Raw genomic sequence first — 12,759 nt, 5'->3', positions numbered from 1 at the left:
TTCATTCACAGCCTATAATTACATGAGATCAGACTTGAAGGAGGCAGGACAAGAAAAGGAGATGAAAGCTGAAGCAAATTACTTATTACACACCAAGGAGTGACTATGCAATGAAAACAACAGTGTACTGCAAGAGTTGCACATCTACATACCGTAAAATAAACATTTGAGAAAGGGAAGAAATATCTTAGCTATCATTAAAAGGCCTTTAAGCTTCTTAAGGTAAAGTTGACAGCAATGTCTTCCAAGCATAAGACTTAAACGTAATACTGATACTGTAAAACCGTATTGTCGCAAAAGAAGTGTGCAGCAGTAGATCTGCATGCCATTTACCCCTGAATTAGATGCACAGTGAATGGATTTCTCTGCTGTCTTATCATACCTTCTCAAAGTCTTCTTTCTCTTTTTCTGGATTTGTGTCATCAAATCTCATAATAAGTTTTCCTTTAAAATTAACCTGGTAGTGCTGATTTAGCAGGGCAGCTTTGGCATGACCAATATGCAGATATCTAAAAAGGAAATAAAAAATAAATGTATACACTAGCTATCCTTCAGCTAGATTTCTTTTTTTTTTGTGAGAGAATGAGAAAGAATGGAAAGCAATACCTAATGTAACAGAAAAAGCCAACCTAGGATATTTGTTGAAATACCACACATTTATGAAAGCATATTATGTTTCTTCTACTATAAACTTAGTGGTTAAGTGTTAAAACTATCTAAATCTGTAAATTAGAGTGTCACTATGGATATAAAGACTGGACTGCAATTATCTCCAATTTTACAGACTAACTTAAATCAACTGCTGATGATACCCAGTCGCAGCTACCGGATAATCTGAACCTACCCAATTTCAGAAGAATGGAAATGGTGGTTGCAGTGTATTTTTAACATAAGCTATAAAGGTACTGACATTTTCAACTAAATATAAATCCTCAAATCCACAAAATGAAAATCACTTTCAAAAAGAAAAAAAAAAGTAATGTGTTCCTGAAGAACACCAAATAAAACACCAGAATTAAGACACTGAAAACTACTAAAGTAAGTTGAGAACAGTATTTTCTACACATACACGTAAATAATACATAATTTATAATATTTGAGTAACACTTTATACTGGACTAATAGAGTAAGATACACAAGTACAGAAGTCACATGATGCTGAACAGGCAGTTTAATGAAGGAATGTAATCATGGAAATTTTACAGGTCATCAGGCAATTCCAAAAAGAAACAGGAAATAAAACACTGGTTGAAAAATGAATTTATTATATTGGCTCATCACATCTCCTCTATGTGATCTTTAAGGGGTTTGTGCTTTGGTATTCCACACAGTCTAGACCCCTGGGCCTCTACCTGGTGTCAAGGTTCCCCAAGGAAGGCCATCCCACACATCTTTCCCTTCTCAAATCTAAGCTTCCTTGAAAAGCACAGAGTCCTTTGACCCAACTCACAAAGCCTGTATGTAACACATCACAGCTCCTGGCAGTGCACACACCACCATCATCCATGTAAATGTCATCCTCCTGCTTCTCCTCATCCCACTGCTGTGCAGAACCACGTTACCTGCTGGCAACTAATCTTCCTATTCCAAGTTCAGGCAACAGTGCAATGAAGTATAGAGGAGAAGTGAACACAAAGCTCTAATGTAGACAAAGCTTTAAACACCCATTTGGCTTGATAACCTTGTCTGACAGGCTGAATAATCTCCTCACCAAAGCACATTTTTTTTTTTAAGACAAAACACAAATAGAACCATCTCAAAGCATTCATGTTTCTTACCCACTTGCTTCAGGAGGGAACCTTACAATGACCTTTCCCATTTCTGCACCAGGAAGTTCAACAAACTTCCCAACATCCGCTTTCTTTTCTTTTTCTGTTGCCTTAAAAAGAGATATAATTACAGATTGCATTAGCTATATAATAAGATAAAAAACTCTAGATAATAGCTTCTGTATCAAGGTCTCCTTTCAAACCAGACAAGAAAAAGCTGCCATACTGGACCCCAAATTCATCTCTTCACAACTTTGACATTACTCATAGCACACCAAAACCAGATCAGTTCTGGAGTTTTAAGTTATTCTGTCTTCCAGTCTGATCCAGGACTGAAAAGTCCCACCTAGTTGTATAATTTATTCCATAAAAGAAAATAGTTGCAATCCAAGTTTTTATATCTCAGTGTTCTTAACCTGAACATGACCAACAATTTCAATCAGCCAAAGACTGCAATCTTTGCAGGTCAATCAGGACCCCAAACGCTCTTTGGAAAAAGGAAACAATACATCTAAAGAGCAGTGCTGATTAAAAGAAGAGGTGTCAAATTTTCATGATTCCACTTAAGCACTGGAGTACACCATTCATCCCTTTCTAAATTTGAAAGTGACAGCTTTAGCTGTAAACAAGAGCTTACAAAAGTTTAGTTTACTGCACAACTGGTTCCTTTTAATTTTTAATTCTCTAACTTATAATAATAAAGTTTTCTTGTGGTGTACCCACAAAAATAAAGCTACTCTCTCCAGAGGATCTCAGTAAACCTTACCATTTTAACCTTTGGTGTGCCAGCAGTCCACTTGGCTCCTACTGACCGAAAAGCATGCTGTACCTCAAGGAAGCTGAACCATCGCTTTGCATGCACAGGAGCTTTGTTTTGCTGTAATTGCTCTTGCCATACATTATTACCTGTTAGAAAAAAAAATAATTCAAACTACTAAATTATAAAAATAAAATTATTACCAATAGCAGTTTTTTAAGACTAAAAAAAAATTATGATTTTAAATAATCTACTTACTCTCTCTTCTGAAGACATATTTAGTCAAAGAGACACAAGCCATTCTAAAGAAAATTAAATAAACAAACTCCCTCCAAACCCAAAACATACTGCATTCTTTCTTGGATTCATCAAGGCAAAAGGTGAGAGGGAATGGTGAATATACATTTTTCTTTGTATTATCCATCTCAAAATTAGTAACAACTTTATTTCAAGGCAGAAATACAGGATATCCCTCTACTGTGTCTACATTTGATATTTTCTAAGTTTTATCATAAGTGAAGCTTGCATCAATACTCTCCTTTATTTTTGAGGGGCTGTATTCCCACAACCTAATTTTCAAGGAACACAACTTCATTAGAAAGATTCAGATCGGGAAAAGGAGAGAAAAAAAGGACATTTCCTTCAGATTTCTCTCCAGAGCAGCAACTTTGAAAAAATATCAAAAGCTGCTATCTTTTAATCTTGATTATGCACTTCACTTCCAACAGGAATTTGCTTATACTGCATGGTAGATTGTCACCTATCACCTTTAGACATAGAGTTAAGAGAATATAAAAACTAAACCCATAAAAAGAGATCATCAAAGCTTCTTTTAACCTTCAAAGGTTATTTCACAGAGTAACATATACCTCTTCTAATAATTCAAAGTAGACCAAAGAAATTTCCTCTGCTAAGATAATATCATAGAAAGGTCCATGTATATAATTTTACAAGGCACATTTTCATACTTAGGCAACAGGTAATAAAAGACACTTACAGTTAACACAAAAGAGGTTAAAAAAAAACCACCTAGGGATTACATCTCATAAATTTCCAAATATAACAATGATTTAAAAAAAAATCTAGGGTTTCTAAGCTATACTATTGCCATCACTAGTGATGCACAGGTGAAAGCACTGGACATGATAGTATATAGTCTCTCATACAGCTAAGAGGTACTACTAGCATCCGTAAAAAAAGGAAATTTGGAGATTCCTGTTATACACTGATTGTAAGCCAATGAAACAGAGGACATGTACTGATACCTTTTAGTACAGCCCAGACACACAAGTCTGCAAGGCTCAGGGAGTTCCCAACCAAGTAGGTTCTTAGGGACAGACAGTGGTTGAGCTCTTGGACTGCTGAAAGAAACTGGTTGGCAGCAGATAACTTTGTGGCACTGAACTCCAGCCAATGGTCAATCTAGGTTGAAGGGACAAAAGATAGCTAAAGTTACTAAAGGAATGAGACTTAAGCTCGTTAGACAACTGAAATAACGTACAATCCATTTAATAGTTGAACAGAAAATATTAACAAGATCATTAGGATTAAATATATCAGATAATGCATCATAATATAAGAATGCTTAAAATAAATTATACTGAAAAATTCATCCAGAATAATAGTAAATGATTAAACTTAATTTCTTCCTCCAGCATGAATTCAAGCTGCTGAAAATACCAACTTTATTGAAGTTACTCCCATTGGTAAAATAATCAGCAGTTCTTAGGTACTTAATTATCACACAGAGCATATAATAATCATCCTTAGCTTTTAACTATTCAGATACCATATTTGTGACTTATTTGATCTTCCTGGTACTGTTACTGGTTAAGTATACCACTTTCCCCTCAGTCCCTATCTTCTCTTCCTCATCTCCTTTCAGACTTGAAGCAATCGAATCCCTCCTCCGCCAGGTCCCACCCCTTTCTCCATGCAAAGCAGTCTTCTCCTATATCTTCATACACAAACAAACAAAAAAATTTTAAGAATTAGATTGGGTAATAGTGTAGCCCTCTCTATAAATTGCATCCCTCAACCCTGTAAGAGACTAAGTGTCTCTTCTAGTCCTCTGGCCCTATTTCATGTGGGAGTGTTCCGTAAACTGCAGTGGGAAGCTTTCCAACATTCAAGGCAACGTGGCAGGCACAGATGTAATTACAACCACCACAGAATTCAGTTCAATCATTTGCAGTTATGCTCCAAAATATGTGCACCACAAATGCAGCTGTCACGGTACTTCTCAAAGTACAGCTTTTATTTTTGAAAGACATGAAGCAAAAAGAACTATTTTATCAGCAACACCAATCTTTAAAGTGTGTTTGCCGAGGATTGGGCTTAAGTTAAAAACTAAGGGTTTGTACCTAAATAGCTACAAGATAACCTACAACTTTTTAAATGCCTTAAAAGCAAAATACTAAGACAACACTTCCCTTGAGACCAGCTATAAGGGCTGAAGAGTGATTACCACTAGTTCCAAGTAGTTGTAGAAAAGACCTGAATCAAGTCCTTCAATTCCTTCCCCAGTTTCAGACACAATAAATTTCAATTTGTTAGTTTCATTTACCAACTTAAAGTGGTTGATTATTCTGAGGTAGACTCAGGAAGAAATTGGATTCAGGGTTTTGTTCATCAAATACAGCAAAAAAGGACTTCAGCATTTCAATTTCACAAGGTGTTCCTTGGTGTTACACTGAAGTGTTACAAGGTAGCAACTGATGGCAACAGAACTGGCAAAAGTGAGGAAGGAAAATCACATCTATCACCTTCCAACTTGAATTATCTTACCTTAGTGAACTCTCAGCTTAGGAGTTGTTATTGCAGGGGTGGGAAAGGGCAACCCTTTCAAAGCTCAGGCTTTTTACTCTTCTTTGTAAGAAACAGAAAGCTTAGCAAAACAAAACCCTCAGCAACCCACAGAGTTGGAACCTCAATCTGACAGTAAAATGAAGAATAACAGATACAAGTTCAAAAACAACTGACCCAAAAACAATTCCCCCCCAACTTTGAAGGCAGGTCAAGAGAGAAAAAAGGTAAAAAAAAACCAAGAGAGAGGGGTGTGATTCAAGGCCAGGTTGGATGGGGCTTTGAACAACCTGGTCTAGTGGAAGGTGTCCCTGCCCACAGCAGGGGGTTGGAACTAGACGATATTTAAGGTCCCTTCCAGCTCAAACCATTCTATGATTCCTTCTCACCTCAGTGTGTTCCAACAGATTTGAGCCATACAACCCAGCAGATGCAGCAACTCTAGCCAGATACCGAGCTATTGAATTCACATCAGTAAATGAAACATGCCTAAAAAAAGGAAGAGGCAAGATACAGGTTTATTAAATTACTACCTCCACTTCAACTTTAATTGTACACACATAGCTTAAACATGTGTAAAGCAAACACAAAATAACTTCTGGGTGAACCGAGAGATACCAGGTCACCAGCATAAAAAAAAAAATAAAATTGAATAAACCTAGCAAAAGAATAAATAAGTCCTTGTTTTTTTATCACCAGATGGAACAATAAGCTCCTAAACACAGACAGAAATAAAGAAAATAAAACTCTCTATTATTCTTTCAAATAACAAAACACTCGCTCCACGTTCTGACAGCATAACCTGAGCAATGCATTTTCCAGAATATAAGGAGCTAATCAATATTTGTTTTCTTTTCATAGAAGAAGGGTGACTTTGAAGAGGATTCCTAGACAATTTACAGAAGAATTCTGAAGTCTTCACTGTGGTTTTAAGGGCTAGATTCAGGGAAAGAAAAATCCTCTTAATTTTTTTACTCACTCAATTCATACTTCATTGAGACCATCCCTTGATGAACAAGCTTGTCTGACTATATTTCTTCTTTTTACCCTGTGTTCTCCACATAAAAGACTAAGTTTGAATTTGTTTTTCCTGTTCTCCTTATGAAAATTCGAAATAGATCTGGAGAAAAAAGGCTTTCCAAAGAGCATACTTCTATGTTTTCATCTTCCTTTTCTACCTTACATACAGTATTAAAAAAAGCTGCATACTGTCAGAAATCTAGTTTCCAATTCATCTAAGATATATTTGTATTTACTAAAGAGCTTTGGAAGAAAGAGGCATTACAGCCATCAGTTCTTCAGATAACACTCATCTCTACAGTCTTGTGTAGGTGTAGATTGAAAAATAGAGCTCCAATTGCTTCTAAACCAGCATTGACGTCAACAAAAGGAGTTCCTCTAAGTGTTCTTCTGAACATTTACTCAATTTAATGGATTGAATGCTACACTCCAACTTTTCCAACCAAGGTTACAACTCTGTTCTGTCATTGTTCTGCACTTCCTTTTATACCTACTGCATCCCTGCATCCTTTATAAAATCAAAAGAATTTTTGGTAGCCCTCAAACCTCGCAAAAATCAATTAAAGTTCTCAAAATTATACAGAAGACTTCTTGATATATTAACAATTAGAATGAGTTCCATTTTTAGTCAGTCTCATTAGGTTAACTGCATTAAAACCTAAGGAATATAGTCCATTGTGGAGAGGGATTTTTTGCCTTTTTTTTCCTTCTTCTAGCTTTTCAAGCATTCAGGATCCAGTACATAGAAGACTCATAAAACATAACCAAAAACAAAAGCCACAGTAGGGTGTTCAAGTTACACAAAGTATGTCCTATTATAATTTGACACTGCTATCAGATTTTAATGAAGCTTTTTCAAACTGAGGAAAACAAAACATTTTCAGTACATTTGCACTTGAGAAGTCTGTGAAATGTATTTTTATTGTTTTCAGTAGTTCATACTAAAACAAAAACCCATGATTATCCAAGCAAAATTGAATAAGTGTATGAAATGGGACAATGTTACTCCGAGTAAAATCTTACTTGTTCTTGAAGTTGTTTATTTTCTTCAGGAAAAAAAATACTTCCACCCAAACGGGGCTAATTGGCCTCTTTGGAAAAGTTATAAAAGGCTCTTTGCAGCTAGTGCCTGCTAACTCCAGGGCTAAGTAAGGAAGAATGAACATGGACAATGTAATGTTACAGGCAAAGAGTGTCTCTTCAAAGTGACACAAAATGCCACATAATTAAATACCAGGGCAGATATTCAAGAAGTAAAAGAAAAGGTGGGAGAAGGGAGGGGGGGGAAGGAAACACAAAACAAAGTACAAACAATTTCCAATTGTAATAAATCTTCATTGAATTAATTTGTAAAAAGCATTGCAGAATGGTTGGATTCACCTACCTACAAGTAATTGCTCCCAACACAAAACAGAAAAGCTGTACTGCAGTTTGTAATCTGACAAGAGGCAGGTACACTAAAACACTCCAAAAAGTCACCAGCTAGTGCAGACTGCTAAGTAGCTGAGTGGTTTGCTTAGGAGCTATTACTATATGAAATTTTGAAGCTAAAGCTTCAAAAATGACCTTTAAAATAAAATTTATCATCTCAAAATATCATCAAAAGTTAACTTTTGATTTATCATCAAAAGTTAACTTTTCAGCTAACTACCTGACAGCTAAGTTTCAGTTAGTTAGCTGAAAAGCTTGTTACCAGATTTTAACTAAGTTTCAAAAATAGAACCTAGAAGAATCACAAATAAAATGTTCTTTTTTTTATTTCAAGTCAAGTCATTAGAACTAATGTATTCCTGGAAAAGAAAAAAAACAAAATCTGAAACATCCCAAGTGATTTTCAAGTCATGCCAAAACAAGATAGCTTCAGCAGAACTGATGCCATGAAATCCATTTACCAAAAGCATTAGTTGAGATATGAGTTCAGCTGATGCTTCCCACATTAGAGATACACTTTTAACAGACTTTAAAATAGAGAATCAATTTTTAAAATTATTGTACAACCAAGTAAGAGAAAATTAATGCAATATTGAGGTTTGGAATAACTTTTTGAACATAATCCAACACCAGGGCTGAAAGGACACTAACAGACAAAAATTTCCATCTGATGGAACCATGACTCTAGACATTATCCTTGTGGGGCCAAAGTGCAGAAGAGCATTTGCTTTACATTTCTGACAAGTTCCATTACAGCCAAAAGAAGTATTTTTGCAATGCAGTAGGAAGAAAGCATTGTAATACAAAATTATTTAATAAAATATTATTTCAAAGCCAAGTGTATAAATTTATAATATTCCAAGATAATTCCCATGTGTCAAAGGATTTTACACTATATATGCATATTTTTTGGTATATACATCCATACACTGCCTAAACTAAGTAAAATGAAACCAAAACCCGACTAATGCTACTTTTGGGAAAACTTTCTCATGCAACTGAAAAATATCCAATTAACTCTCTGTTATGTAAGCTGTACCCCACATGTGCATGACACACCCTGAAAATTATTAAAGCTGTACCAATTAAGTCCCAATACAACCTGTCACAGTTCTCTTGCTTTAATTCAAAAATCACAAATTCAATGCCATCACTAGGCACAGCAAAAGACAACATGTGATATCAGATTACAGCAAGAACTCATATCTGAGTTCAGGTCTAACATTTTAAACAGAAAAAAATATTTGCAACCTGTAAAACAACCATAACTGAAGACTGTGAGTCTTCCTGTGCTTCGATTTTTTGGCATTGATGCACACAGTGACAAGCTCTTTCCCTAGGGTTAGAAGACAGTGGAAATGCTCAGTTGGTGTTAACATACGAGGATCGAGTCAGGAACTCCACAACACAACATGAAATATGTTGCCTTTATAGCCATTCTACAGACATGCAGGTATACCAGTTTATGGTGCACTGATGGCTTTAACAGGATCTTCTACTGAAATAGCTCACAAAATGAGAGTTTGTCAGCAAATCTTTGAAAAACAGATTTGCCCCCCCAATCTCTCAAAAACTAATCAATATTAAAAAACTACATTTATAATCACTAATTCCAAATTCATCATAGTGTTAGTATACTTTCAGTTACAACTGCAATGTTCATGGGTACAAATATGCTCCTTACTGTAGATACTAGAGGTCAGAGATTTCCACTGATACGTCAGTGGTACTTCAGGTAGCAGGATATCTCCTCTTGATATATCCAGATGTCCTACCTGATGTGGAATCTAATGTGACAATGCAGCTTCCCAAAACTAACAGTGTTAGTCCTGTATTTCTGATATGCATTTAATCTTACTCAGACTGTAAAGACCATCTTCATGCCCTAAATCTGAAATTAATCATTCCAATGGCAGAGTATTTTTAGAAGGACAGACAATAGATTACTACAAAAATTTCCAATATCCTTTCTACAGGATGCAGATGGGATACACTGGATAGCACAGCACAGTTAATTAGCACTTTTCTGAGATAACACCATGCCTTCACTTATATTTGTAGCAGTGAGCCTAAAATAATGTCATATAAATATTTTAAATCCAGTCCACCACACACACAGAAGTCCAAGAAATCTTGTATACCGATCTTACCTAATATAAAATGGCCTTGCTTTTGATAATCCATGGCACCACAAAAAGTCCTAAACAATAGTGACTGGTGTAGCATAAATGATTATATGTAAGTGCATGAAAATAAGAATACAAGAGCTTTTGCCATAAAGCTCTAGTTTAGAACACACTGTAAGTGTTTTGCCCATGCTACAAAGAGACAACAGTAATGCAGTGATGAATAAAACTGTATTTTTTTTCTTCCACCTACTTCAAAAGGTTACTGTCAATGTTAAAACCATGTGACTTTTAAAACTGCTGACCCAAAGCTAGAAGGAGAGATGCAAAGTCACTTACTCGGACACACGGAGGATGGTTTCTTTGCCTTCTTCCACTGAAATTTCAACATCATTCTTCACATGCTCCACTGTCAGCAGAGCTCCTTTAAAAAGAACAAGAGAAAAAGATACTAAACTTCCTTCCAGGGAAGATACCTTTCACAGCAATACCCAAGCAGCTACATTTCTTCTCCAATAGGACCTGATGACTGAACTGGCTCCTTCAGGTAAGACTGCCCAGGGGAAAAAATCAATGTTCAGTCTTATATGCAAGAGGCTTCTCCTTCTTGGCAAGCCTTACAGCTGACAATGTCCAGCACACAGTGATCTGCAGTGAGCTCAGCAAGTGCCAGCAGCAATACAATTTGCTTCCTAAGGGTATTGTAAAAATTACATATATTGTCCCCCAATATATGTAGAGATGCTAAACAAAATGCTTTTAATTATTGAACAGTATTACTAATGCACTCCATCCCAGCCCTGACACATGCAACAATGGAGATGAATTACTGAACATACCAGTACTTTCTGAAAGAGAATGAAACTATTTTTAACCTGAATTAAAGTTTATGAAAAGATTACTCATTCAAAACCAATAAACTCTATCTATGTGAAAGTGCAGGAAGCTGACACAGGATTCTCAAAGTAGTTCAGCAGTGACAGTAAAAATGGTCTCCGGAAAGAAAATAATTATCCAAGTTTTTAGGCTACATCACTGATTTGGAAGACAGCTCTGCCCACATTCAAAGTGGCTTGATGCAAACCTGCTCTAATCTCTAGCACAACACAGCAGCTCAAACAAAGCACTGAGCTAACTTGGCTGTATTTCTGGATTGGCTCTGGTCCAGATTCAGCCTGCTGAGCATAAGTAGAGGAGCTTGTGTTCTTCAACTTTGCTCAGAAGCATGTACAAAGACAGCAAGCTTTTGCATAGGTAAATATTACTTAAATGAAACTAGATAAAGAACTATACTCTTGGCCTTGAAAGGCATCTAACCTGTTACAGCCTTCATGGTGTGCTGTTCACTTTATCTTCCCTAGAACAACGCATGAACTACCCAAGGCAGATGATACTGGAAGCTATTTTTAATACACTGGCCTAAATACAAACCACTGGAGCTAGGAATTCCCTAGCTCTCACCTGTGCTCAGCTGAAAACCCTTCTTCTGGCATTAACAGTAAGTCAAGGTTCTTCTTCCCATCCCTCAGTTATCCATCTGTGAAATTCAGGATGACATCCCTTATGCAATACATTTGTAAGACATGTAAGTATTTTAATAACATGCACGGAAATGCTTTGAAAATGACAAGTATTATGTGCACCGAGCTATGTAATTAATACTAATGACATTAAAAGCTACTACACTTCTCCCAGAGCACAGCAGACATGAAGAATTATATGAAGTAGGGATGAGTAGGATGAGTAAGACTGTCTTCTTGATACAAATGTTTACCCTAGTGTTTCATCTGTAATATTTAATATTTCTAACACAATCACACAATATCCTGAATTAAATCTCTAGTGCTACTCACCAGCTATCAAAAGAAAAGAAGTCTCCAAAGCCCCTAAACCTGATGTTAATCATAACCCATATTGCATCATTTTCTGGCAAACCATTATAAACAAGTATCAGAAGAAATTTTATTTAAAAGTTGTATGTTATTGTACCTTAAATCAGTAGCCATGCAAGTTGTATTAAACTCTGGGAATAACGTTCCCAACTAGCATTTGGGAACGTGAAAAAGAAATCAATAAACTATGACGAAGAATGGGAAGAAAATTTATTTTGAATAGCTGTAACAAAATGGAGAAATGGTATGTAACACATACAAAATGCTGTTTCCAGAATGGCTGAAAGTGCAATGAAGGAGGCTTTCATAATTTTAAAGACAAAATAACCTCGAAGGGCAGTGAGCGAGCAACTGAAAGAGCACGGATTTCACAGCGCAACTTCGAACCAGCTCCCCAGACAAACCGAATTTTAGCAACAGATTAAAAACTGAAAATAAAAGATAGCAGCAACCAAGCAGAGCTCACAAGCACGCAGTCTGAACCAGGGCTGCCTTAGAATCCAGCCCCAACGCGCCAAGTCACTCGAGGGCTCTGTCCGTGACCGAGTTCTGGCAAGTGCCGGCCGCTCTCACCGCTGCCCGAGCGGACACCCAGAGGCACCGGGGACCCGCTGCCTCGCCCGGCCGCGCCAGGGCCGCAGCGGGCACACGGCCCCGCGAAGGGCGGGAGGGGGGAAGGACGGGAGCGACGGGAGCGATGGCAAGGGCGGGCACGGGGCCCCGCGCCCGCCTCCGCACGCGGGGCAAGCGGCGCGCATGATGCAACACGGCGGGCAGCGGCAGGGAGGGAGGGAAAGGGAGGGAGGGGAGGAAGGGGACGGAGCGCCGCGGATTCCCGGGAGAACTGAGGATGGAGGGGGAGAGGGGGGCGGGAACGCGGAGGTCCGGGCCGCACTTACTCGAGCGGGGGCTCCCGCGTCCACGGTGAGGCTCAGCGCGCCATTCCAGCCGTCGCCGCG

At 37.5% G+C, this 12,759-nt stretch overlaps 1 protein-coding gene across 1 annotated transcript in view; it reads right to left on the bottom strand.

Annotated features, from left to right (window-relative positions):
* The window catches only part of EPRS (glutamyl-prolyl-tRNA synthetase), a 36,660-nt gene extending 26,328 nt beyond the window's left edge, over window positions 1–10,332 (bottom strand). The window contains exons 1-6 of the mRNA XM_029965138.1: window positions 10,248–10,332; window positions 5,721–5,820; window positions 3,792–3,948; window positions 2,536–2,675; window positions 1,779–1,879; window positions 383–509 (exon numbers count right to left, since the gene is read on the bottom strand). Coding sequence (XP_029820998.1) covers window positions 383–509; window positions 1,779–1,879; window positions 2,536–2,538 — 231 coding nt within the window. The 5' untranslated portion in view covers window positions 2,539–2,675; window positions 3,792–3,948; window positions 5,721–5,820; window positions 10,248–10,332. The remainder of the gene's footprint in view (window positions 1–382; window positions 510–1,778; window positions 1,880–2,535; window positions 2,676–3,791; window positions 3,949–5,720; window positions 5,821–10,247) is intronic.
* Between the last annotated feature and the right edge of the window lie 2,427 nt (window positions 10,333–12,759).

The sequence above is a fragment of the Manacus vitellinus genome, unplaced genomic scaffold (assembly GCF_001715985.3).
Source record: "Manacus vitellinus isolate BGI_N305 unplaced genomic scaffold, ASM171598v3 scaffold_8_pilon, whole genome shotgun sequence".
Taxonomy (NCBI): Eukaryota; Metazoa; Chordata; class Aves; order Passeriformes; family Pipridae; genus Manacus; species Manacus vitellinus.
The sequence above is the reverse complement of the archived record's forward strand: the minus strand, read 5'-3'. Positions and strand labels throughout refer to the sequence as shown.